Source organism: Pieris napi, chromosome 21 (genome assembly GCF_905475465.1).
Source record: "Pieris napi chromosome 21, ilPieNapi1.2, whole genome shotgun sequence".
In the NCBI taxonomy this organism is placed as follows: domain Eukaryota; kingdom Metazoa; phylum Arthropoda; class Insecta; order Lepidoptera; family Pieridae; genus Pieris; species Pieris napi.
In genome coordinates, this window is record NC_062254.1 from 7541795 (window position 1) to 7569564 (window position 27770).

At 33.6% G+C, this 27770-nt stretch overlaps 2 protein-coding genes across 11 annotated transcripts in view; both read right to left on the reverse strand.

Moving 5' to 3' along the window:
* The window catches only part of LOC125060289 (spectrin beta chain), a 73010-nt gene extending 61948 nt beyond the window's left edge, over positions 1-11062 (reverse strand). For 7 of the 10 annotated variants that reach the window (XM_047665119.1, XM_047665118.1, XM_047665112.1 and 4 more), the window contains exon 1: positions 10776-11062. The gene's annotated coding sequence lies outside the window, so the exon portion shown is untranslated. Of the gene's footprint in view, positions 1-7883; positions 8000-10775 lie in introns of those variants that run through there. The other 3 variants (XM_047665121.1, XM_047665120.1, XM_047665111.1) reach the window with 2 other exon arrangements.
* Positions 11063-14295: 3233 nt separating this feature from the next.
* The window catches only part of LOC125060255, a 44216-nt gene continuing 30741 nt past the window's right edge, over positions 14296-27770 (reverse strand). Inside the window, exons 2-7 of the mRNA XM_047665056.1 lie at positions 20771-20962; positions 20035-20215; positions 18290-18391; positions 17387-17559; positions 16122-16649; positions 14296-15564 (exon numbers count right to left, since the gene is read on the reverse strand). Coding sequence (XP_047521012.1) covers positions 15215-15564; positions 16122-16649; positions 17387-17559; positions 18290-18391; positions 20035-20215; positions 20771-20962 — 1526 coding nt within the window. The 3' untranslated portion in view covers positions 14296-15214. The remainder of the gene's footprint in view (positions 15565-16121; positions 16650-17386; positions 17560-18289; positions 18392-20034; positions 20216-20770; positions 20963-27770) is intronic.

A 27770-nucleotide genomic window follows, 5' to 3' on the forward strand; every position in this document is an offset into this window, starting at 1 on the left:
TTTCAAGGATTCCTACAAAAAATTAACACGTTTATGTACTATCATTTTTGAGAGCTTTGCTTACTTTTGCTGACAAAAAAGAGCGAGGAAGGGGGTTAAGTTGCAGTAAATTTGCTTACGTAATACTTGAACGGCTCCTATTTTAGAATTACATTATATATATATTATGCTTAAGAAAGTTGTACTATGTAACTTCACCCAAGCAACAAATTACCCTACAATAACAAGTTGAAAAATTACATCCAATATTTCTTTAACCGTCGCCATCAATAATATTAATATAGAAAATAGGTTACTATGCAACAACGGTTCATGTTAACGCATTATGAATTATGTATAAACGGCAAGAGCTAAGCGGTGCAGTGAAATCTTTTGCAATATGAGCTTCACAATGTTTAACATACAATAACCTCATAAACATTGCTCTTAAGCATTCGTTAGGTTAAGAAAATCTTTCTGTCAAATTGTTTCTACATTATCATCGTTACTCTCCATAATTTGACTAGTTTTCTTAAGGCTTTCTAGAGGCAAACTTTGTTCAAATACCTGCTATTTGAACAATGTGCTTACGCATATGGACACCTGCATCGCCGGCTTACGTATGTCTAGCCGACTTTTGAGGGATTGGTACGCTCTCTTCTTTAAAGCGCCTAAGTCGTATCGGAAATACCTTTATTTATAAACGCGGAGTAAAAATCTTCATACATTAGAGATGATGCTGCGATTAAGTAACTGATATAAGATGTGGACCTTCTTTATGAGGGAAATCGATTGTTAACCGTGCCGGTCTAAGACAGATTCATTCATATGACGTATATTATATACAGGAATGAGAAGAAGGGAATAATGAAAGAAATAATGCCGACAGTTTTGGCTGTAACTTAGCAAATTATTTAATTCACACTAATATTACAAACCATGACAACCTTGAATGTTTCGGCAACCATGCTAGCGTTTCATTGGGTAATTAAAAATTGCAAATACTGCGTGAGAAACATAACCAGCGTCTGATGCACATATTGCAGACTCTTTTTATCGTTCTTACACATACAAAACAGTGTAAATGTATGTTAAAGTATTATGTATTATATTCTTTAAATTTAAAACTAGTGAATCAATTTCATAATTTATCTCGAAAGAGAGATTTTTTTGAAAAATCATAGGCCTTTCTTTTTCATTTCTCTGCAATATAAAGATCTAGGCAAAGATACAACAAATGTAGAAAATTATGAGAATTACATATAAACAATATCTACATCAAATATATACTAAAACTTGTTACAACGAGTATAAATGCGGAAGCTTTGGCTAACCTGCTGCTTTAAAGCACTCAAAGCGTTGATTTAGCACAGAATAGAATAGCATTAAACAAATACAATAGAACAGTTACAATACAATAGAATAGTGGTTTATATGCTTATAGCAAATAGCTACGAGGTAGACCGGATGATAGATCAAACCTACTTGAGACACGCAAAAGCACGTCCTTTCAATACGACTGTCTGGGTCTTAATCCGCTAGGCTTAATACCTCACCCGCTACAATTATAAAGATTAATTAACTGATTTAAGGAAGGCAGAAGAAAATCTATTATAAAACGTTCAGAATCATTATATACATAATATAATGCCGTCATACGTTATAAAAATAACAAGGAAGTTCGCACTTACGTAACAGTCCCTTAGAGACAAACATACAATAAGCGGACATTCAATAACTGATTACTAACAATTGCTGCATAACAACCGGCACATTACTCTATCAAGCGGTGTATCAAGATTAAATTTATGTAAATAATTATACACTACTTAAAAATATAAAACCTTTTTTGTTAGAAAAAAATAAACTCTGTTTCAATTAAAATCCTAATTTGTTTGTTTTTGTGAAATCGTATTTGCGCTGTAATAGAAAGAGACAACACGAAAGAAAGAGGCAGCCGGCAGTTACCTTATCTAGTGTGAAAAAAAAACACCGTAAACATGGTAACAAATATCTTGCTCTATCTCTACCTATCTTGAGTCCACACATAGATTTTGTTATAATGTATAAGTTCGAATTATTTAAACTACATATACCTACGTTAAATACAGTCGGAGTGAACAAAAACTAATAAAATATAATAGAACTAGTTTAATACAAATAAAGCTACACATATATTAAGAAATATGTCATGAAACATTGTGTAATATCGGAAATCTTTTACTATGGACAGAGAGCGGTACGTGAGCCAGCGAATACATGAACTGGATCCGAGTTCATTGACACCAATAGAGCAGGATTCAGGACTCACCATCGGAATATAAAATTTAATTGCAACCTCGGACTCCACTGGTTTTCGGTTACCTTTACAACTTACTTTGCTGTTCTGTGGTACAGAATACGCTCGGTACCTATAACGAGTTTCAATTTTATTGCTATTTAAATTTGTAAATATATATTTACTCGTATATGCATGTACTATGCATACTATGTAAAGATGTATACTAAATAGAATATCAGTTAGTATCCATTTTTGAGTTTGTTGATTTGAAAATTCTGTCTTCTTAGTTGTAAGTTTCTAATTAAATTTCTTACAAAAATATGTGATAGACATTACTGGTAATTGGCCGTGAATCGGTAGTTTCTTTTTATAGAACAGACGGCAAAGCAAACGTTCAGGAGGCTCACCTGATGTTAAGTGATACCGCCAATGGACACTCCATGTCGGAGGGCTCGCGAGTGCGTTGCCGGTGTTTTAAGAATTGGTACGCAGCAGTTCAATGTAAGGAACTTAGGTTTTGCTCTACCCCAAGATACTTAATTGCTGAAACTTCAACGTGAACACAGGAATCGCATACTAAGTAATAGATCCTAGACTCTATATTTTGTAAGAACTAAAAAACTACTATTATCATATATTACATTTAGGACTTGATATATCTCATTCCAAAGTATGTCTTTTCCATTGAGGTATTCATAACTCCTCCCCCATGTTTCTATGTATTTTCTATTATACCCAACAGAAATGTATAAAGGTTAAGCCATCAACTGAACAAAAGGTCGTCTACAATCGTTAGGCACCACTGGCTCCAATATACAGTTAATAACTTAATGTAGGTCAGGTTAACATAGAAACAGTGGAAACCAATCAACTAACTCAAAATTAATCTTCGTATGGATAACGTCACGTCTCAGCGGCCGAAATAAATGTTTACGAATTATACAATCTAAATAAGGGAAGATTTTGATTTTTAATTGAATAGTATTAGAATTTTTCTGACAAAATTTATGTAATATAGTTCCGGAAAAGAGAAAAATGTAGCATTTGGTACAAAACCTTTTCGTGTCAGAAATTTTCGTTTATTGGTTCTAGGCATAAGAGATGTCAATCAGAAGAATAATGCACTTATTTCTACCGAGAGAAGATAGGACGATCGTTGGTTAGTCGTTTGTGACTTTTGTCATTTTATTTTCTATATATACTTGTCGCAATATTATATAGCTTTATATGAATTAAACGTGGCCAAAGAGAGAGAGAAGCATTGTGTACTCGTAATGTACTGCTCAATATGTTATTTCAATTTTATATTTGTACACGACCTCCGACGCTATGAAAGGCTCTTCCAAATTCTTCCATTTGTCTCTCAACTTCGCTACTATTTTCCAATCTTTCTCCGCTATCTCTTCTATTTATATTATTCACCTATTTAATGGTATTTCAGGTATTTGGTGGGCGTCCTATCTTTATCTTCCCACTGGGCCATTCCAAGTAAGGGTATTTTCGACCCATCTGTCATCACATACTGGGCAATGTGACCCGCCCAGATCCAGTTTAACTTTTTTGACGTCTGTTATTTTTGTAAGGCTTCCTATCACACTGTTTTTAACTTAGTCTTTCATTTTCAACCGAATTTTGTACTTAGGTATTAAAAATTAAAATACACCATTGAAACAATGGACGAATTCGTGGGAACAAATTATTATATACTTTTTGAAATACAGATTCTAGAATGATCTCAACACAAGTTGAGTAGCACAATGCTTCTTTAAACCCAGCACAAGAATGCTCCAAGCTTTCTCCGCTTGCTTGACCCTTTTGTTAGTGCAATTAACACGGTGTTACTCAACCGTGAAAGAGCCACACTTTGGACTCAAACTTATTATTATGTAAATTTATATCTTCTATTTCAAATACTTTCTTCAATATTACGATCGTGCATGGACTCTGTGGTAACAAGTTGACGCTATAAAGGTTTTGGCATTGATTGATTTGAGTTTTGGAGTGTTGGATCTGAGACATGCCCAATAATAGTGTTAATTCCGCACATAGAAAGGAAATTGCATTGATGCATTGATAAACTGTTTAGCAAATTCACGTCTATCTTTTTTAATCAATAATTAGTCAAGTAAGACTACGAAATTCTACCAGAATCACCTCGACGTCCGTCTTTCCACAATTGAGCGTTTTTAAGGCAGTTTTTACCGCGCACCACCGCTATGTGGAACCAGCTGCCCACTGAACTATTTCGGAACCAATTTGACTTTGGATCCTTCAAGAAAAGAGCATACCAATACAAAATATGTACAATACAAAAGGCCGGCAATTTGCAAGCCTTCTGGCAATGTGTGTCCATGGATATCACTTAACATCAAATGAGCCTCCTGCCCGATTGCCACGTTATATAAAAAATTAAATCAACCGATATTTATTTAATAGATTAGCCTAATATTTATTTTAAATATCACAGTTGAAATAATATTCAACTGTGATATTTAAAATAAGAAATCATATAAAGATATATAATCAAAATGTTATTGGCCGATGACTGATTAAATACGATAAAAAATATATATACTGTATAGAAGCAAAGTTATTCTCGAGTGCTGTTAAAATCGCCACGATTTGTAGGATTTCTATAGAATCGTTTCACTTTTTTTTTACATAGACTAACAATTATGAATAATTGTCCATATTAATGTTATCCCACATAAAACGTCTCCATTCAAAGCGTTTGTATCAATTTATAAAAACGCGTATTACGTCATAGTCATATGAGGTCAATTGTTGGGTCAAACACAAGCCGAAAAAGATAAATTGGGAACCCGAAGATTGGTTACACGTACCTAATACTGATCAGTACTTTGTCGCTAAATATTTGACAGTCGTTTGACAAACTAGACTTGAATTATAATATACTAAAACAAAACAGCAATTATTGAAAACCACATAGGTATTAATACTTTATTTACACGGCTAGTATAAAAAATTCACCATGCACTGGAGTCAATAACCCTGATAAACAGGGTTACCATACGGTGGATAAAAGGACACGGTGGATCTCTCAGCAATGATGCTGCCGATAAGCTTGCAAAGAGAGGATCCGGAATCCTACCGGCTGGTCTCTCCTACCCTTGCCCTTCTCGCAAGTGCGAACCTGGATTCGCCAAAGATCCAGAAAACTCCAAAATCACTGTTAGTCGCAAAACGCGTACTGCTGATAGTCCATAATGGCACAACCAACAGTAAACCCGCTATTGACAAAGCGATTTCTAAGCCTCAACAGAAATACTCTCAAAATAATGATAGGTACAATTACGGGCCCTAAATTAACATCTCTTTCTCTTTGGCGCGATACAGTGCAGAGGCTGTTTCAGAGCTGAAGAATTAGTCACCCACGTCGTCCTGGAATGTGTGGCTGCGGCTTTCCAACGAAAGCCTTGGAACTGTAAGGTAGCTACGCGAAGGCTGCGAAGTGCCCAGGAAACTTCTAAGCTTCTGGAAAGAGCTAAGCTGGCTTAATTAGCCAGGACTTAACGCAAGAACTAAATGTGCGTCTAAGTGCGGAGTCCACACAACTGATGATAGTGCGATTTTCATTTCGTAGCAGCTCTATCAAAAAACGCTTTCACTGTATGATTATTACAAAACGCTACACAAACCATGGTCACGTGACTTCCAGTGTTCTGCGTCACCCATTGAACTACGAATGCGATTTAAAATCTATCTATAATTAAACTTCACACAATAAAAGCAAAGATTAACCATTACGACATCCACTCATCATTCCTCACGCCAAAGCTAATTCTCAACTGACATAGATGTTTAAGATAAATATAAATGAACTCAACTTGTGAACCTTGCGCGCTGAATGACCTGAATGCAACGAATTATCGTACAATTAATCTAAATAGGTCATAAATTAATTTATTGCATTTTATAATTTAGGTAATCCGATTAGTATTACATTGTCTATGTTTATCGTCATAAACCAATAATTCAGTGGCGCTACAACCTTTTATAGGCCTCAGATGTCTGTATGTGTTTCATGATTTGTCAATCTAATCGGCAAGTAGGTGATCAGCCGCGCATAGAATGAAATTACATTGGTGCACAGCCGGGAATCGAACGTACGGCCTCAGGGATGACAGTCGCACGGTGAAACCACTAGGCCAACACTGCTCTTTAAACCTTTTATAAACTTAATATAAATCGTAGATTATACCGGTCGAGTAAATCTCGCAAATTTATATTAAAAAAACTAAAGCCTAAGGCACAAATGTATTGGACATATTGGACAGTCTTAGTAGTTTATTCGAGCTATACTGTATACATAAATAACGTCCAATTAATTGAGCGCAACCAATTTTGGTCAGACTATAAGACTTGTTCTACCAGAAAGGCAGCCATACATAATGCAAAGGGGTCTCGTGAACGTCATGCGATACTTAAAACAATAACTACAGTGTTCGGAGCTGAGTTCACAATATTTTTGAATATATCGCATTGTATACGGAGTAATAGAAACGGAAAATAAACTTTTCCAACAAACTACTTAAACTTGAATTCTTACGTAATAAAACAATATACGTTTTTTTTCTTCATTTAAATGAAAAAATAACCAACAAACTCATATTATAATCTGATAACACAAACATAATTCATACTTCTCTGTGGGAGATCACTTAGAAAAGCATAGGAGCAATGGACTAAAATGCCATTAATATAATGGTAGTAACATTTTGGAAGGCAATCTATAATGGCAAGGTCTATAAATGGTCTATATAATTTAATACTGTTTTCTATATAATAATGTTATTGGAATATTTATGGATCTATACAGTATACACTATACATATCAATACATATATAGGTGTTAACACAACTCTGTATTAAATCTTATGGTTGCGTTTAAAAAGTACACGCCCAGTGCTTCTATTAATTATATTACTATACGAGTGAGTGTTGTGCCAAAAAATTCATATGTATTTGTCAAATCAGATTTTTCAGATGCAGTAAATAATTCAAAGGATCCACTTTACCTCTCATTATTATACAACATAATGTTAATATACATATGAACCTTAAAAAAATTGTTAAGTCTAGAATTCCACATTTAGTTTAAAGTAAAATTTAATTTTACCCTAGTAATCGACTCATGGCAGATAGTAACTATATGAACTTTATAACTAAAGGTTTCTTTAATTTTACTTAGACTTCAACATCTCTTACATAAATTATCCATTGCCTCCTTGCTCAATGAATTAAACAATGTTATAGCATGAAGTATCAACTTCTCTGCGGTTATATTAATTGACCCCATCTATGCCTATCAGACGAGATACGGGAACTATAAAATCTAATTTATCTGTCTAGCCTCCGCGCCTGCTCGCTATACCTAAATTCCCAGTTTTCTAGGTCATCTGGGCGTGGAGAAAACAGCCTGATCTGTGATCTGTCTATAATTTTCGCAACATAATTTTATTTTACCGATAAAATCAGTTTCAACTATAACTTAACCTTACTTTATTAAAGTCTTCGGCATATAAAAAGAACCTAAAACGCCTCGCAATTACCGTAGACTTATATTGATTTTGCATTACCAAATAATAAGATTGAAACATACCAATAGCGACTATAACATCTCAAATCCAAAACAGATACACAGAACAACTTTCGGAGCACAACACGAGCGGCGTACACGGTCCAACGCGTTTTCTGCGGAGCCAACTTCGCGGTATCGATCGGGACTCCCGGCGCCGCATATCCCTATTGCACGCAAGCCCCTCCCACCTACTCACCCCAGGCCTAAACAGTTCAACCGTCACCCTAGGACATTCGAATCCTTTAAAATTACGTCAAAACACGACATGTTTAGCCTGTTCAATATTTTCGTTTTATAATTTCTATTGTAAATATTACATAATGTTTCTGTATATTTATTTAACTTAACTTTGATTCAAGGTTAGAAAAGTAAAATTATTAATGTTGCCTTGACTTATGACTTCATGAATCACCAACAAAGCATTATATTATCTAAACTACCAAAATTATTAAAATTTTATTTCAAATACATATTAAAGTTTTCACTTCATTTTTCTATAGATTTCACCTTTTTTGGTTGGTTCAAAAAATGAAGCATGTAAGTTCATATGCAAATTCAAAATATATTTTTAATATAAGTAACAGAATACGGCTTATTAGTTTGAAAGATTCATGTTGTTACTTTTGATTGCTTTATTTCCTTAATTTAAACATAGAACAGACATCTAAAACTATTTATTTCAGACCAACATTTTGGGAGTGTATCGGAAGTCAAAAGATTGAATAAAGCCCACACAATACATGAAGAAATGTTACGATTCTTATTATATTTTACATTACCATTTGTTGTTATACTAATGTTTCTGTGAGTACATAATAAGCGACCAACTAAATACAATGAAAACTAACAAAATAATGTTTTATACCTTATCATTAATTATGCATTCCAAACATCTAGTGTCATCATTACTACCAATGCATAATGTAGTTAAAGCCTTGAGATAATTTGTATTTGTCTGATGCATATTAAATTACCATTAAAAAACATTTAACAAATGGAATTTTAAATTGTTATATGTTATAATTTTTCTTCTATTGAAATATAGTTGTTTTAGTTTCTTTTACTTTAAGATATTTTATCCTAAATTAAAGTATCTAGAAAAAAGTAAAGCTGCTTATATTTAGTTTAAATATGTAAAGTGTAATCAGTTGCTATTATCATTAGATGCACTGAAGTCTGAATGAAGATTTTAGACTTTGTTCCTACTACCTAATTTTACCACAATTAGGTCATCATAAGTGCTTAGTATACTATCAATATGTTTGTTACAGCCAGATATAACTTAAATATATAACAGGGCAGCTTAAAAATAATAACATGTTTTTACTGACCCGCACTAAATTAACAGTACATAACACAGGGTATGCTCATCAAATGACATCATTAAAGTCTTCAACCTTGATATAAATTTGCACTCAACATTACACACACATAAGTGCTCTTAGTTATAGCCAATGACAGTATATCCTATCATCACATTAAAATTCATCCTGAATGCATAAATATTATTTATATATGTTAACGTAAAATTGTAAACACCGTTAGATAGTAATCTATCTCGTGAGATTATAAACTGTCGAAAGATTGTGAACCTCAGCGTACTGATGACAATTTAACATATTATTATTCAGTAGATTGTACTACACTAACTTAGTTATCATTCAAACTTCTTTGGTCAATTACAGATTAATTTTACTTCCCAACAATTTCATATAACTACCGAATAATAATACCTTAAATTGTAAGCAGTTCGTTGAGGTTCACAATCTTTCGACAGTTTACAATCTCGCGAGATATATTACAATCTAACGGTGTTTACAATTTTACGGTGACATATATACAGTATAAAATATTATATGGAAGCATAAATATTTCATTCATAATTGTATCAGTTATTCTACAATTGAATGAGAAACTAGCACACTATTGGAGTGGCTTTAGGGTAGAATATTAATAAATAAAAATACAGTGTAAACTCTATATAACGACACTCAAGGGACTGTGCCTATATTGACGTTACAAAGACGTTAAATAAATATAGTACCTAGAATGAAATAAAATTTAGTAGTAGAGCAGTTACATAAACTCCCAATGAGGCAGGTATCATACTTGGAAGTGTTTGATCCTGCTATTAGGTTCAGCCTTACGGACACACGAAGTTCAAACAATTACTGCACATTATGTTGTATTGGACACAGGATTTATTGCCATTGAAACAATGGTTGTATTTCTAATTGTGCATTTAATTTTTAAAATAAATATATTGCAAGTGATATAACCTTGAAGCATAAGTGAGAGAAGTGTACTTGCACACTTAGCAACAGTCACACAGTCACACCTCGTTCAACTTAATAAGTATGATAAAGATTGTTATCAATGCTCATAGACATTTTATAGCTAAAATATTTACTACTAAATTAACAATTATAACTAATTTTCAAAAGTTTACCTAAGTTTTATTTTATTTCTGTAACTTAATTGAAGGAGAATAAAAAACTTGACTCCATTAGTTTATTGTTTAACATTCAAGTTGGTTCCATTACATGTCTAATAGGATTTAACAAAATTTTGTACTATGACTTTTACTTTATTTGGGTCAGTAAAAACGGAACTACCATCTAAAAGACAGGTTATCTGGGTGTGGTACAACAATTATTTTATCAATTAGACTGATAGTCATATCTACGATACCTACTTCGCGATACCTGGTGCATGCGAGTTATTAAATTTGTGGCAGCCTATAATTTCATGATTAAGCGTAAAAAATTTAACGGTCCTTGAATAACTAAGATGATTCATTAAGATTATGTATGGATGTCCCTGCAGCGGTAGCAGGTACAATTTGGAATTTGAACCCAATTTATCGACACTTATTTAGAAATAAACGGAAGTATAAGATGTATATTCACATACCTGCCAAAATTAAATCCAGGAATGTTTTCCTTGCAGCTGGTAATTCTTTTCACAGTTCACAAATACCGCACTTTGAGGCTTCCCAGAAACCCCGATCGAAAAGTAGCACTATCACAGTTTCTACAAGATTTACGATTTAAGTTACATAAACAATCACTTCTTGCATTCATAAATAAATATTTTTCACATACAGTTCTTTTTATCATCCGTGAATACGAGTACGAACACGGCTTCAAAGGCAAGGCAAAAGATTCGACCGTCGCATAGCATCACCTCACCGCCCATATTATCATAGATTATAAAAAATTCTCTCAGGTAGATGTGTCATTCGACAAAGATGATAAGACCTAATATAACTACCGATTCTAGACGATTCTTTTTCACAGCATTCCTGTAATAATAATTTTATTCCTGGAATAAGGTAAAGTTAATTTATCCATATCAACAGCACTTCAAATCTAAGAGTAAAATTTAGAAATATTGTATTATACTAGCGTATTAACAAAAAATTACTATGAACGCAAGTATTTGTAAATACATATAAACATTTGGTTTTTAATTTTTATAAAATTTGTTTGCTACTTAAATAAAATAAATAACGGATTAGGCATGAGACCCTTCAAGGTATGTATTAGTTCGAAACAGTTGTCTACGAAGTCTTATTGTAAAAGAATGCTTTACTACCTGTTAAGTAGGTATTTTTAAAAATTCTTTTCAATAAATTTTTTTAACCGAAATATTTAAATTTTTGCCTATATTTATTAATCTTTGGACCGGATGATGTCATGCACCGGCATAGAATTTTGGGCAAAAAATACTAGTCTATGGTTACTTGTTGTTGTCAATTGTCAATAACGAAAGATCTAAGGAGTTTATAAGAAACTTTATCTTTAGTAGTATTAACATTTAAGTGATTCTGTTATAACATAGAAGTATGTCGTATTTTGTAATAAAGAAATTGTTAAAATATATATTTCTTATAAACATAATTTGACAGCAATAATACTCCGATAAACGCCATCTTGAAGCTAAACAACATAGTACGTTATTACTGTAGGCCTAGGCATAGTATAGTAACATCACTTACCATGTTGTTTTAATAAAATGACACTAGATGGCAGTCATATTTTAACCATTAGATTTAACATTATATTATGTATTGGAATATAGCCTAGCTCTAGTGCTCGGGTTGGATTTAGAAATCGGTCGCCCGAATTTGATGATACTGATTATGCAGGAGTCTCGGGGGATCTTGATTGGAACACCTCCAAGTGATTTTTGCTGCTGGAAATGCGTCTAAGTATTTTTAAAGTTTTGTGAAATGTATTTAAATTTGTAAAAAAACCACCATTTTTTTTTTTGAGTTTATGGCATGGTATGATTATCTAGACTTTTAGGCCAACCACCATTTTCTACTTTTCTATTGGTTATAAGACATGTGACATTCTCGGTAAATTAATCGATTGTTTTTTAGCATAAAAATCGATGAATAAAAATAATAGATTTTTTTATTCATCGATTATTTCCTCATTTGTTAATTTTAAAGTTGAACCTAATTTAACCATTACAAAATAAATTTGACAAAATATAATTGATGTCAAACTACACGTTTCAATTAATGTAGGGTTCCGAAAATTTTGAAATCATCCAAAAAGTACCCAAAACCGAATCCTAGTGAATCATCGTGATAGCATTGTGAATATTATCTGCCCTACCCCTATAAAAAATCTGAGGTCCGGAGGAAGAGCAGCCTCCACCCGCTGTAACAAAGCACAGGCATTACGCAAGCCGTAGCGGCTAAGGCTAAAAAGCCGAATCTGCGGAGGCTTGAGTAGCGCCGGAGCTGTCCAAAGATTACAGAATCTATTATTATTATTGTTCAGTTAGGTTAGGTTAGTATCTTAATATTTTTTTTTTATAATTGTTCAACTGAAACTGATCAACTATGATTAATTTTCAATTATTTTTAATATTAAAATCGAATACAAAAATCGATTTTCACATTTAAAAAAATCGATTATTTTTCACATCCCTATTAATTTTATAAACGCAAACGGCCATTTCGAATGTTGATTTTCCCAGAACATTGTGGGAACAGTATTAAAGTGAGAATATCCGTTAGAAAGGCGTTACTTTTTACGTATTATTTTTATTTTTACGTGAATGTGCGTTATTTCATTTGCATTTATTTTGGACTGATTGAAAACATTAAAATAGACTTAGTACATGTCTTCTATTTGTTATATTATGCATATTCGCAAAATTGGAGTTACAACACAACTAATTATGAAGATCCATTATAAAGAAAATGGACGACAATGCATTAGCCAAGCCACTATAAATGATTGTAGAGAAACTATAGTTATTTATCAAATAGACAGAAATGAAGTTGTTGGAAAGATTGGTGGCCCAAGGAAGATAGTGCAGATTGATGATCAAAAATGATCAAAATTTAGGAAACAAAAATACAACCGAGGTAAGTCTTTTATAGCCCAATAAATTATATTTACTACATGTTTACTGTTACATTATTATTTCTCTACATGTAAACTAGATATCGGTTAAGTTAGGTCCGCACTTATGACAACATTGATTCAGTCAACCTCAACTGATGTGTTACTAGTCTGTTTTACCCCTTGAGTGTTATTTTAAAACCTATTATTATCTATCTAAAAAATCTATTTAACTCATTTAGCTTATTAACTAATTCTTTAATTGTTGTAGGATGACATATTGAGGGCCCTTGGGTCCTTGGTATGATAGAAGACCAATCAGAAGATCTGAGATGTGTGCTCAGACAATATTTGGTCAGCGGAAGTATTACTACCTCTAATACAAAAACATGTAGAAGTTGGCGAGCATATTATTATTTGTCTGAGCATGAATACATACATCAAAAGGTCAATCACTCGGATCCTGACAACCCCTTTGTGGCTGGAGATTGGACTGATACACAAAGAATTGAAATGTCTCAGTGGAGGGCAGTAAAAAGATTTTTTAAGAAATATAATTACGATTACACTAAAAAAATTTCTAATCATATGTACGAATATTTGTGGCGGCGAAACAATATAAAATACAAAAAAAGACCCCTTTTACGACCTTGACCCCCCACACTCCCCGCGCCACACTTGGCCAGGCGTGGGGGCCCGTAAGTGGGTTTCCCGAAGTAAAATAAAAAAAAAGGGTTAGGTTTGGTAATTTTTTTTTTATTTAAATAACTGTTTCCGGCGCGCAAAATTGGTGGGGGGCCATTACTACACACACACACACACACACACACACACACACACACCCCCCCCCGCAACCCCCAATTCGGGCGACCGATTTCTTAATCGTTACCAGTATAGCTTCATGAAGTTATTCTTTTAAAAAGTAAGTTGAGGCAGTTCACAACAAAACAAATTCTTTATTTAAAATCTGTCAAGTACGTTTTTAATATTATAAAGAGAAAACATTTGTATGTTTAACATTATAAGAATCAAATAGGCTTAAAATAAATAAAATAATATAGAAGCAGTCAGTTTGTAATTATTTATTTGCATTAAATACATTATTGATGTAAAAATTTCAAAATGTATCACAATATCAGTGTATCTCTTAGTTTATTCGAGGAAGAGCTAATGTTTTTTTCTTATAGTAATATATATTTATTTTTAATACCTTACCTACCAATCCATAACCCAGGACAACATTGACCTAAATAACAAAAGCACTTCCTCAAAAATAATAAATAAAACTTAAATAACTTAACATAATTGAAGGTACATATAAATTTCAATAGGTTGTATATAATATAAAAATAATATATTTAAATAAAATGTATAAAACCAGTCTTATAGTTTTAATAATAATTAATCTAAATTAACATACTATAGATTGTGTTTTGTCTTTAATTGTGACAAGGACAAAACATTTAATAGTTTTATATTTATGAATCATAAAAATAGAGTTCAATAAATAGCCTATTTTTTTTTTCATGACAAAATTGGGCTATTTTCGACCTTTTCTCTAACTATCCTATCAAAAAACCTACGTTCCAGTACGAGTACTACACCAATCCTTTAAATTGCCTGCTTAATATTTCACATTCCGTCTATGTTTTTTAATTTTTGCTGATTCCTTGAAAAATCACCTTGAACGGGTTTTCTATATTATTTGAATCCGCTAAACAATATTTATTACAATTGTACAAAGATTATGCTTCATTGTATGAAAATCGACTCACACGCTGACTTAATACCATGTAACTAGAATATAAAAATAGTAATTTGTGATGATAAATATAGAAGTCACTAGATTTTCGATGTGTCGATTAAATTATTTTAACGGCTAATCTCGTTTTGAATTAAATATTTAAATAGCTTTTTTGTAATTCAAGAGTATTAACTCTACGAATTGACAAATGACGTTAATAGTTTTTAAACATATTTAAAACGTCAAAACGGTCTTGGATATGGCCAATTATTGCTAGAAGATGAATGGTGATCCATGTAAGGACTATCAGTTAGCAGCAATTTACTTCCACTTAATCCAGAACTCGAACTCTGGCTAGAAGAGAAGACACTCTTACTGCCAGTATAGAAAGAGAGAGATGTATGGGCCTGCTCTCGGCTAGTTCGCCGTCTCGCTCGCACTAATGAGGCAAATGCGACCGCAATAGCACATAGGAAAATAACACCTAAGACGCAAAATGCAAGAGCCATTTTACCGGGTGACAAACAAATTGTTTTGTCTCCCGGTGAGAAACCTCGCACAAATTCTTCTTTTCCCTCCGATCTTCTTGAACCTGAAATAAATATACTTCATTTATACTCTCTAATCTTTTTGAGGATTAGGATATTGTACATGTTAGGAACTTTTGAAAAAGCATAATTACAATAATTGCTAACGTCTGCAGGGTGCTGCCTGCTCGTTGCAGCAAGATGTATTTAAACAAAATTTACGCTATGGTTATCAAACTATTTAACCATCTTCCCAGAAGTTATAGAACACTGCCGTGAAATGCTTTCAGTGGATGGTGATTAAACTTTTAAAGGTATGTAGCCTTTATTGTGTGGGAGACAATTTAGACTATAAGTTCTGAGGACAATTATAAATAACTATTCTTCTTGTTATGACATTATTTTAATTAATATGACGTTTGCATGCCTATATTTATATGGCTGATTATGTGTTTTTTTTCTATTTAATTAATCTAAATGTACCACTTTCTCTGCAAATAACCGATTTATTATTATTATTTATAACAGTCAACAATTTTAATAAAATATACTACAAAAACGGTCATAAATACAAGGGATATTTTCCAGGCAACCTGGATAAAAATTCATAAAAAGAAATTACCTCTTATTGATGCCTCATCCTCCAACTCAATGTTAGGCGCCAAAACTTCTATACTATTGTAAACCTCCAGTCGATCTATGACGTTTCCTTTAGCCTCTTTATCCAGTCGAGCCTTCCGCACTAATCCCTCCTTCGTCCTCTGAGGCTTCATCAGGGCCTTACAATCAATTTCAGGACATGGTCCCTTGCACAGTTCTATCCCACAGGTCAAGTGTAGCTTCGCCCTATCCGGAAATTTGAACGCCGCAAATGTTGTTATTGCGTGTTGATATGTCATCAAATTCTTGAACATAAATTCTGGATCGGATTTAGCGATTTTCAATTGATCGTTCTCCTCTCTGTTTCGTATTGTGTCGACTGGTTCCAGATCGTTGAAGTCTATTTCTGTTCCCTTGTGATGTCGGTGTAGCGATGGTTTGTTGAAGATGGTCTCGTCAATGGGACACCCGGCTTCGTCCAGCAGTTTTTGGGACGCTTCTCCTAAGCCGTCGTGCGCTATGCAGTTCGTTACGCGCAGACCGATTCCAACTACAAACAGTGTTTAAATTAAAGGCCTGTTATAAATTTGCTTAAAGAACTTGGTACACGCCATAAGAACAAAATGTGTTTCACTCAATAGAGACTGAAAGTATTGTTATTGGATACTTTGTTAAATATACCTACTTATTAAGGCTGGATTGTAAAGACCGTGGATGTCGAAGTCAAGATACAATTCATAATTAATGATTTAGTTCTTGAAATTGTTTTAGATTTATTAAAATCAGATCAATTAAAATATAAATATATAAATACTACATAAATATGTTTAATAGTTTAATTTAAATACCAATTATTATTTTTTATGAGCAAACGAATTATTTCGTCCAGTTCAGATTATTAGTTAATGGGCTCTCCCCACGATGCTAAACGGGGATTTACTCAAGCGTCATAGAGATCTATTGAGTTGCGAAGCTTAGATAATAAAAAGAGAAAAATGTTATTTAATATATATACCTTCATCAGTGGGGGGAGCTGCTATAGATTTTAAAAATGTAAAAACAACTGTTGCATGCTCATACTCGAGGGCGTCAAATATTGATAGCAACCATGTCCTACGTATTTTTAATAATATACATATGTTAATCTGTTTTCATTATCGGGGTGATTGTACGTAACGGATGAAATTGAGAAAAAAAAGGAATCGAGCGCGTCAGATTTTCTAAGGGGATGTTATATTTTTTATAATAGTTACAATAACTTAGTAATAATTATCAAACATATCATACCTGGTAGAGTGCACTGAATCAATAGTCTAGTAGGTTGTCCAACTTCAACGGTAGCTGGTTCTGACCCAGCAATAGTTGGAGCCAGCTCCATCCAAGCGCGTGCCGAATCAAGCAACCACTCTCTCTGTTCCATCGCCACTGGATTATCCCAACCTTGCCGATTACGACCAGTCCTATAAGCAACCAAGTATTATATATTTTTAAGCTATTGCATAGCTTTTATCGCGGACTTTAAGCGCGGCGACGAAATCAAGAAATTCCGTAACGAAAATAAAAACCTAACACACGATGACGTAATATAGGTGCGGACAATACGCGTTAGAGTGGGACAGAACGCATACTGCGTATTCACATCTCTCTGACGAGATCGGTGACGTAGCGTGTTACTCTAAAAGTGTAACTTGAATTAATATCAAAGAAAAAACAATACCTACTGCATAAATAAAAAATAAATAAATATAATTGCATAAGTTGATAAAAAATGCTATGCAATAGCTTTACCGCGGCAGTCCCCGAATGCCACACGTTTTTTTATTAATCTGTTCAGTTTTTTTAAATGTATATGTATTATTTATCTAACACTTTTTAAGGACAGACGACATCTTAGCTAGTTATAATGTCTCCCTTACAAATGTAATTTGTTTTAGCTGATATTAAAAATACTTCAATACATTACAGTTTATTGAGGTTCGTACATCATACCTTTTTGAACGCTTGAGCAACTACTCCTTGGCTATTTGTTGGTATTTGGGACTCGACCTAAGAAAGCCTGCTGCTAAGAGGGCACAAACCAGAGTCATTGCCTACCATGTGTCATCAAATTTTGCTACTATATTCCCGATGCATACAAAATTGTCTGTATAATTAAACAGATTTTAGATAATTAAGATTTAAGACAATTACCTCGCTTTCTTATCTGGAGCGTTCATCTCCCGTAAATGTGAAGATATGACGTTCTCCAGAGCCGCGCTGTTAATTTTGACTGCGCGCCGCTGTAATTTACACCTGTAATTACAATTAATTGTTGTTGTATATATTATGTATTTGTTGTAGTTACAGTTGCCCTACATATGGAAATTTTATACGTTTATAAATTAAAACAGTTTTAATGATTTGATGTGTTTTGTCATGAATGTTATGTCTGTAAGTTGTACATTAAATTTTATTTTATGTATCAATGTGTGAAGTTGAGCGTTGGCAATCTTTTGTGATTAAAATTAAATCCTGCAAGTACTTTTTATAGTTAAGTATCTACAATATTCTTCACGTATAGTAACAATATTAATTAATAATAGACAAATAGAAAAGAAAAATAAGTTTAAAAAGTTTGGTCCCTGTGGCAGTGCTGCTGCTTTTACTACTTTACCTTTATTGCTTTTACCTTTATATATATACATAATATGCTCTATATATTATTGTGACTGGGAAGTTTAGCGCAATAAATTGTCTGTTTCCTATTTATCTACTCTTTTTTAAATAGCCTATTGTATAAATCTTTAGTAATATAATACTACAAGTTAAAAGGACCCACATTCGACGCATAGTAAATGCCAAGATAGTGGTCGAAGCGATAGAAGTATGTCAAGACCGTAGCAAGTGAACCCGTTGTCTATGCCCACTCCTTAGGGAAAAAGGTGTAATAATATGAATAAATAAAATGCCAGAATTGTTTTTATAATCTGATATTGAACCAATTTATGAAATTCTTTGAACATATACATATAGTCAAGTCGACAAGTTGAAAATGGTACAAAATGAAGATACTGCTTTTAAAATTATCTACGATAGCTCATTGTATCCGGAATGACGCCTAGAAAAATGTACCAAAAGCCTGTATTAGCACATAAAAAAATGCAAAAGTTATAAACAATTAAAGATGAAAAGAAATGGCATTTCGTTTTTTGCCAATATTTTACACACTCTTAATATTTTAGAAATTTAAAAAAAGATTTTGAAAGAGTAGGAAATTTCAAAAACTCCTAACTCCTGGAACTCTATCTCCATTATTTATAATTTCGCTGAAAATAGGTCGGCGCGCGACATTTTTAGATTGCACGCGTGGCGTCAAAAGCGAGTACGGCACATTTTTCCGGCGTCGGGATGTGACGACCCCATCGCCCACTGTTGAAATAACCTGTAACAGAGGTTTTTTCACCAGTGCAATCAGTCAACCCCCATCCTAGTGGGAGTGCCATGCTGTTGCTTATCACTTAACATCAGGTGAGCCTCCTGCCCGTTTGCCCCCTGTTCTATATAAAAAAAAAATATTTATTTATTTAAGGTATTGAATATTTTTATTATAATTTGAAAAAATTATGATGTGTTCTGAATACTATTAATAATTTATTCCCGTTGGAAATTTAACTTAAAGTTAATTTTTCAAAATATAATATTTTTTTAACTTTTATAGCGCGATCTTGTTAAGTATGTATGTAAGAAAGGCTCTACGAAGCGAAATTTTTTTACGACCATTAATTTAAAAAAAAATTCACTTACAATTAAGACGGTAGTTCGATAAAATTTTGTTAGTTAACAATTATTGTTTAACTTGTTCGCACATAATTTTAAGAGCAGTACCTATCTCTATTTTGTACCATTTTCAACATGTCGACTAGACTAATATTAGACAAGAGAATTCCCAAACATACCTAACAATAAGATCTTGATCGGTGGACTGTTGCAGCTGTCTATCCATCTGCACCACCAGCTCCACATTATAGTATAGATCCTCTTCGTCATCCGGTTCACTGACTGTCGTATTCAGGGTCGACGTTCTGACACCACAGGCGTTTGAGGGTAGATTAATGGAAACTGTCTTTTGTCTTTGCCCTGAAATTATGACATTTTATTAGATTTGAGAAATATTATAAGAGTGTGTATTGTGCGTGTGTATCTGTATATGTATTGTTTCGAAAGGTTGATTAACACCTGCACAGCGTACAGCCTATGTATCGTCAGTGCCCCGTCTTGAGACCCTCAAGATAAAAAACAGTCACGTCCCCATCTCCAAGCAGTTAAAACTGGTTATAGTAGAGGAGGCAGCCGGTTATTGTATTGTATTTAAATAAGTGATATTATTTTATATTATTTTTATGACATATGTTAGATTAATCAAGCGACATTTGACAATTGTACTGTCAGAACGCTCACCAAAGGTAATCACAACAGTATTGATATTTGATAGCTAAGAATTATTATTAGAGCCAGCCCTCTGAAGTATTTCCGAACCAATTCGACTTAGGTTCTTTCAAAAAAAGAACGTACCAATTCTTAAAAGACCGGCAACGCGAGCGCTCTGGCATTGAGTGTGTCCATGGGTGGCGGCATCAATTAACATCAGTTATGTTGTATTGAAAAACAGGGTTCCTAAAAGGTTTTACATACCTTGTACACGACATTCCCTGGAAAAGTCCTTGCTAAAAACGAGTCCCTTGAACGGCTGCTCCATGGCGACGTGGATACTTATGGAGCTTTTATCACAGCTTGAGGTGACGTCCACCACTCGGTTGGGTACTCCATACCCTTGGTGAAACACCAGGCTCGTTAGCAGAACCGCACGCCACATTTTGGCGCACTCTGAAACAAAAATACTTTTAGAGGGAAGTATTCGTAATTTCTTCTGAAACAATATTATTTTCCAGGACTTCGTTAGAATACCTGGAATACAATGCAGGTTATCATTTAAGCCACGGGCTTTTAAGCTAATCATGTAAATTGGTCTTACAAAGTAAATGTTTGTTTAAACTTAAAATTAAATATAAAATCTCTGGTATTATTACAGTTTATCACAATAATCTTACTTCTTTATTTGATAAATTTTTCAAAAGCAAAAGACTATAATGCCGCATTTGGTTGAATACAGATAAAGATCTCAGGCGAGGCCATATTTAACTGCAAGATATAGGTTTAATTGTGTTACAAAGTGTCTAATCGAAGTAGGCTATCTGGGTATTTCCAAGTTTAGCACACTTTACCGTCTCTTATTTGTTATTTTTCTTCTGTTGTTTTTTTAGCTTCGTATGGAGTCGGAAGTATTCTCATCATATAGTCATATATTTTGAAGTTATACTTCTTTAGGCGCGTTATGAAAAATTTATGAGAGTGAAATTTTACGATGCGCGCGCACCGTGACACAAAATTAACAGAATGAAGTTGCTCACGGAAGATGCTACATTGGACATAATTTAAAAACAACATTCGAATAATAATAGAATTTATGTTACACTTAATGTAAGAGAATAATAATAAATATTTATTTATATAAATTTTCAAATGCAAACTGAACTTTATTGACTATAATGACTCCTTTTCCAGTCTTTGATTATTTAATTGTAATTAATTATTTGCATGCAATCAAAAACTATTTTTAATAATGCCAAAGAAGTATAACTTCTTACGCGCGTACATAAGTACACGCACCCTTTTTTTATTATAGTATTAAGCTGCGGAGCGTTTTGGCTCGGGAGACTAGCTGACTGGATTTAGAGAATAATGCTCAAGGTAGAGAGAAATGGAGCCGGATGGAGGAGGCCTATATGAATCTCTATAAAAGTGAATTTATTTGCAATTTCTTGTAAATCTCGGGGAACTCTAGGAAAGCTCCGCTGAAAGGAAGCGAAGAGTTCTGGTTTAGGCTTTAATTGTTTTGCCTAGATGATAGATCTAATATAAGCCGGTGTTCCTAAATCTAGACCCAAAACCTTTTTTTTTTATTTTTCGATGTTAAACTGGAAATATTGCCATCAAACTAGTGCTCTGCTGAAAAAAGGCAAAGAGCGATTCAGGTCCTATAGATAGAACTATTCTGTGAGCGTCTATACAAAGCACATCTAAAAATTTAATCTGTCGTTTTTTATAAGGACGTTTTAACCCACCAGAACTTATGACTCCTTGCTGCTAACTACGCTTTTCTTCCCTATCCCCAACGCTTTTACGCTTCTTACATATTCAGAATTTTATAGTTTTTCGCGGTCAAGTCAATTCTTTCGTCTACTATGGGAGCATTTTCTCACACACATCAAAACCAATTTGAATGTTAGACCGTTATATGCAAAGCCCTATGTTTCAATTAGGTGAGTGAAAGTTTTTATCGCGTGCGTCCCGATTCCACTGACCGAAATCTGTAATGACTTTCCAATCGTAGTAGATTATAGTAAGTGACCTTTACGAGGGCATATATTATATTATGGGGTAGGGCCGCATGTTTACGGCCAACAAAAAACAATTTATATCAATTTTCATTGCACTTCATTGTCATATAATAAAATACATATCAGCATTTGTGCAGACGGTTTGTTATTTCGGAAACAAAATTATATTTTCTTTAATATAGCTGGGGACAAACGGGCAGGAGGTTAATTTTTTTTATAGCACAGGGGGCAAACGGCTCACCTGATGTTAAGTGAGACCGCCGGCCATGATCACTCTCCATGCCAGAGGGCTCGCGAGTGCGTTGCCGGCCTATCCAACTACTAGTTGATCACTACCTTATTCAATGAAGGTAGCAGATTTTCATGTATCTCTTCTCTAACTCGGAAGAGATTACATCGTAATTCTGAGTTGATCGGCACATTAAATATTTTTAAATGTTCCATACCAAACTTAAAAACTTACAACATATCGGCATCTGATAAAGAACGCGAAAGCGAAATTAGAGAATTATCACTAAATAAATTCAAAGCCCTCGTTAAACAAAAATTAATCAACAAAGCTTTTTATAAATTTGAGGACTACTTAAATGATCCTCATCCTTGGGATTGAATTGCTCCAGTTCAAACAATTTGTATCTTGCCAGTTCTTCTTACCCGCTCTACGCCCTTGACTTGCGAACTGGTAGTAAATGTAAATTTACGATTAATTTAACTTGACGATTCAAAAGTGTACTTGGTTACCCACTTGAATAAAGATATTTTGAGTTTGAGTTTGAACCAAATGTCACTATTTTTTATTTCCAACGCACAAATATACAGTAGGTATTTACAATATTCTTAGTTATCTCAATGTACCTACTGATATACTGCGGTACGTGAGAATAATGCTCTATAAATGGATTTGGTAGAGTTCGGAATGCAGGCTTTTATCTAGCCATCTTCATTCCGATGTCCGTACAGAGACATCACTGGCGGCGGAGCAAAGCATAGCGAGAGTGATTTTAGATACGTGTCGAGATAATGCCAAAGTATATAATGGACTTGTATGCACAATCGTACTTTCTACTTTACTTTTTTTTTAATTTAAACTCTTATATCACTTTAAATAAAGCACACTTCACTTATATTTAATAACATGATATTATTCTTAATCTACATAGTAATAATAACAATTAACAATTAAAATTAAACCAAATTTTAAAAGTTTGGTCCCTGTAGCATTGTTAATACTGGCAGCATTTTCTCGCTGTATTGCTTAGTCGTTGAGCGAGGAAAGCATCAGCTCTGGGGTCACCGGTACTATCTACCAGGCGCCAACATAAATCTTTAATAAGCGCCTGTGTACTTAAACCCCACGGCCCAAGAGTCTCTAATCCAAAGGGAACAAAATCAAAGGTGGAGGAAGGATTCTTATATTTGAGTAGTTCATTATTTTCCGCCTGCTCTGTGGCCGCGCCAGCTATAAAATATTGTGCTTATTTTTTTTTTAAATATTGATTTGACGAAAAAATTTACGATGGAGGTTAATTGGGCCTTTGAATACAAAATCGCAAATCGTTCAAGTTCAACAAGGGGCCTAGATCCGGACACAGCATATTCACATCGCCGTTCGGCGAGAAAATACTTGTGAAAATGTCATCTATAGGGCGTTTATTTTTATTTTCTGCCTTGCGATTCTGTAACTCACTTTTCTAACTCTCACAGCGGCGGTCGCGCTCAAATCAGTCGTAAAGCAGTCATTTTACGATTTGGCATTCTGATAAACAATAAACTACAAGCTCCCTCCTTATGAGTGAGTTCGAAAAGTGAGTAACAGTGCAAGGCTGTATTTAGATTCATTAATTTATATCACGCCTTCTTTAAACAATTACACCTATAATAGTTGTTATGAAACTCAGCTGCAGGTATTAATCCCAATTAATACCTGCAGCTGAGTGTCATCGGACGTCGAGACAGAACATGAAATTCCACCCGTATCACCTAGACGTCCGTCGTTCCACAACTGAGCGTTTTTTAAGGCAGTTATTGCCGCGCATTTAAGTCACTATGTGGAACCAGCTGCACACTGAATTTCCGAACGAATTCGACTTAGGGTCCTTAAATAAAAGAGCGGATTAATTGTTCAAAACATCAGGTGAACATCCTGCCCGTTTGCCCCCTGTTATGTATAAAAATAGCTTTAATTCGATTCCTACGTCAATTCTAAAACATAGTCTTATTGCGGATGTATGATTTTCCTAATTGGATTATTATGATAATGGTGTTATTCTCAGGCACATAACTAACCTTAAAATTACCTACTACAAGTAATCCTTATAATTATCGCCTCGCGCTCTATCATTATCTTTGCTTCGGCTAGTTCATTGGCATCTAATTTTGTAACCAATTTTATCGTATCTCTAGGATTAGAAGATTAAAATTGTACGTGTACGTTACATAACATTAGATTAAGAGAGAATAGCGAAGACTGGAAAATATTGCATCAAGTATGTGGAATAAAAAATCTTACGCTAAATAGTATTGCTATAAGGAATAGGCTGTATAAAAATTTAATTATATAGAACATTCACCGCATAGAAGAGCTATAAAAAAATGAGGAGCAACCTTTTTAAGTCTGGGCCTCTTTCTGTATCTGTTTCATGATCAGTTGTCAAGCTAATAGGCAATTAGGTGATCAGCATCCTATGCCTGAAACACGCCCTCGACTTTCTGGATCTAAAGCAAGTCGGTTGTTAAATGCGCTCATAGAGAGTTCATTGCATAGCTGGAGATCGAATCTACGACCTCAGGGGTGAGAGTCTCACGCTGAAGGCATTAGGACACTGCTCTAACAATATAAGCCTCCTAAAACTTCGGACAGTCCGCGTAAATAATGTATATGGAGAATGGACAACCTCATATATTGTTCCGCGCCTTATTTACCCTCAAATTATAAAATAACACCCGAAAATTGTTTGGTGTTTTCTGAATTTTAAGTTTATGCATAATATTAATCAATAATAAAAAGAAAGACATAAAATACAGATTATCTCACGGAACATAACAACGAGATGTTTTTTAAAAACGACGTTTCAGCGAATCTGTTGGGATGTTTTCGGCTTTACAATAAAAAATAGATGATATTTAAGTGTACATATAGATCATTAAAATGTATATTTTAAAAATAGTATGTTTAAAAAATCCCATGGCCATACAAATTTAACATGAAAAAGTTTATCACTTCAATCGTTAACCTAAATTGTAGTAAACCGTCACGAATTGTGTTTTCGTCTCTTTTTGCACATTTGCGATCTCTAAGATAAATTTAACTATGCTTAGACTTACTAAAACCTAGAATATCTAGGCTAATATACTTGGGTCTCGAATTGAGTATTTTCTCACTCTTATTTCAAAAATACTGGCCAGTTTAATAAGTATTCAATTAACCTCAATAAGGACATGAGAAGAGATTTTTTATTTACGCCTTTTTCCCGAATGGGTAGTCAGAGGCCACAGATCTTCCTGACTCTCTCGCTTCATCTTCACTTTCATGACATTCAACAAGCATGCTTGTCGGCTATGAGTGCTTTAAACTTGTCCCTTCTCTAGTACCTCCTGGATTTAGTTGAAATGTGTATCTCACCATCCACGGTTGCCTTGTATATTCTAGAAAATCATAATCTTTATTCACATTCAAAATGGATGTCAGGCTCCGGTGAATGAGTGCTAATGAATTAACTTGTTGCATTATATACAATTCGATAATATAACCTGTAGGCAACCCTAGTAAGAAAAAAGAAATACTAAGGACAAAGTGTTTTACTACTCGTAAATTAACAAAATTAAAATTACAGATGGCAATGTAGACTACAAAACTAACACCTAAACCAAAAACAGCCAATTATATACTAGGCTGTTTGTGTTGTTTCACTTATATGTTTTGTTTGTATGTGTTTGTTATATTTCCTTACAGTATATAAATATATGTTAATCAAAATAACCGAACTTAAGTCTGGTTTCAAACAAATGCAACGTTGAACTTCACTCACTTAAATGAATGCAGAAATAAATTGCCATAATATTCAAAAAGCTTTCTCATTTTGAAACATAATTCTAAAACGATTTAGAAGCTTTTATGTTGCCCGTCACGAAAGTAAATAGCTTACCAATAATTCTTTGAATACTCGTAAGACATTTTACTTTGTTGGACTTTGAAGAATAATTATTAGCACGCTCTTTTCTCGATGGACTTGAATTAGCCCTGTGCCTTTTAATAACAAATGTACCAAGTTTCACAGATACACTAAATATAAATAAATTTAGAATGTCACCAATCTATGTATTTATGATTTCCGTTGTATTTACAAGCAAAGCGTGGCTTTGTGGCGATACAGAAATGCATACGTCAAAAGCCGTAAACACAGGAATTTTGCGAGCAATTTTGTTGTACACTATGAAAAAGATAAAAATAGCGAAAAGTTACTTTTTATACTGCGTAAAGATTATATTTACAAGGATCATAAATAAAATCCAATGGCAGTCCAGTGTGGTCATTAAATTGGCAGAACAATGACGGCTCGCGTGAGGTGTCTCCTATGTAGGCGTTCATGCAACCAGCCCATGCTAAACTTTAATTGGCATAATTGTCGATAAACAATCTTTGAAGGGAATGTAAAGTGCTTAATCTTGTCCGAACAAAAACTTACAAGACATCAACTGTAGGAATTTTTGTCGACCAATTAGATTTTTTTGTTAAAAACGTAAGACTCAAATACGGATAGTTTTTTTCCTTATATGAATTGAAAATTACAAGAACATCTTACAAAATAAGATTTTAAATAGTTTACAGTGTAGTGTGTATAAAATGCGCAATAAGAACGCACTATTTGTTAATTCAACTAATAAAACTAATTAAAAGAGTTTAATTAGAATAATTATTCAAGAAGATAAGTCAGTAAGTTCACATTATACAACAACTTTACAAGTTGTTGTTGGAAAGGTAAAAAAGTAAAAAAGCTTAACAAAAAAATTCTGGTATTTTTATTTTATCTTGTACATATATATTAATTGTATTTTTTTTTATTTCTTTTGTAACATTAACGTTTTCCAAAATTTTCATCTATCTAAAATAGATAAAAGAGTTTGTAACATATACTATAGATACATTCTTAGATATAAGTTAAATATGCTATTGCACAATTCATTAACTACTAACAATATACAATTAAATTGTGACTTAGGTACACTACCTAATT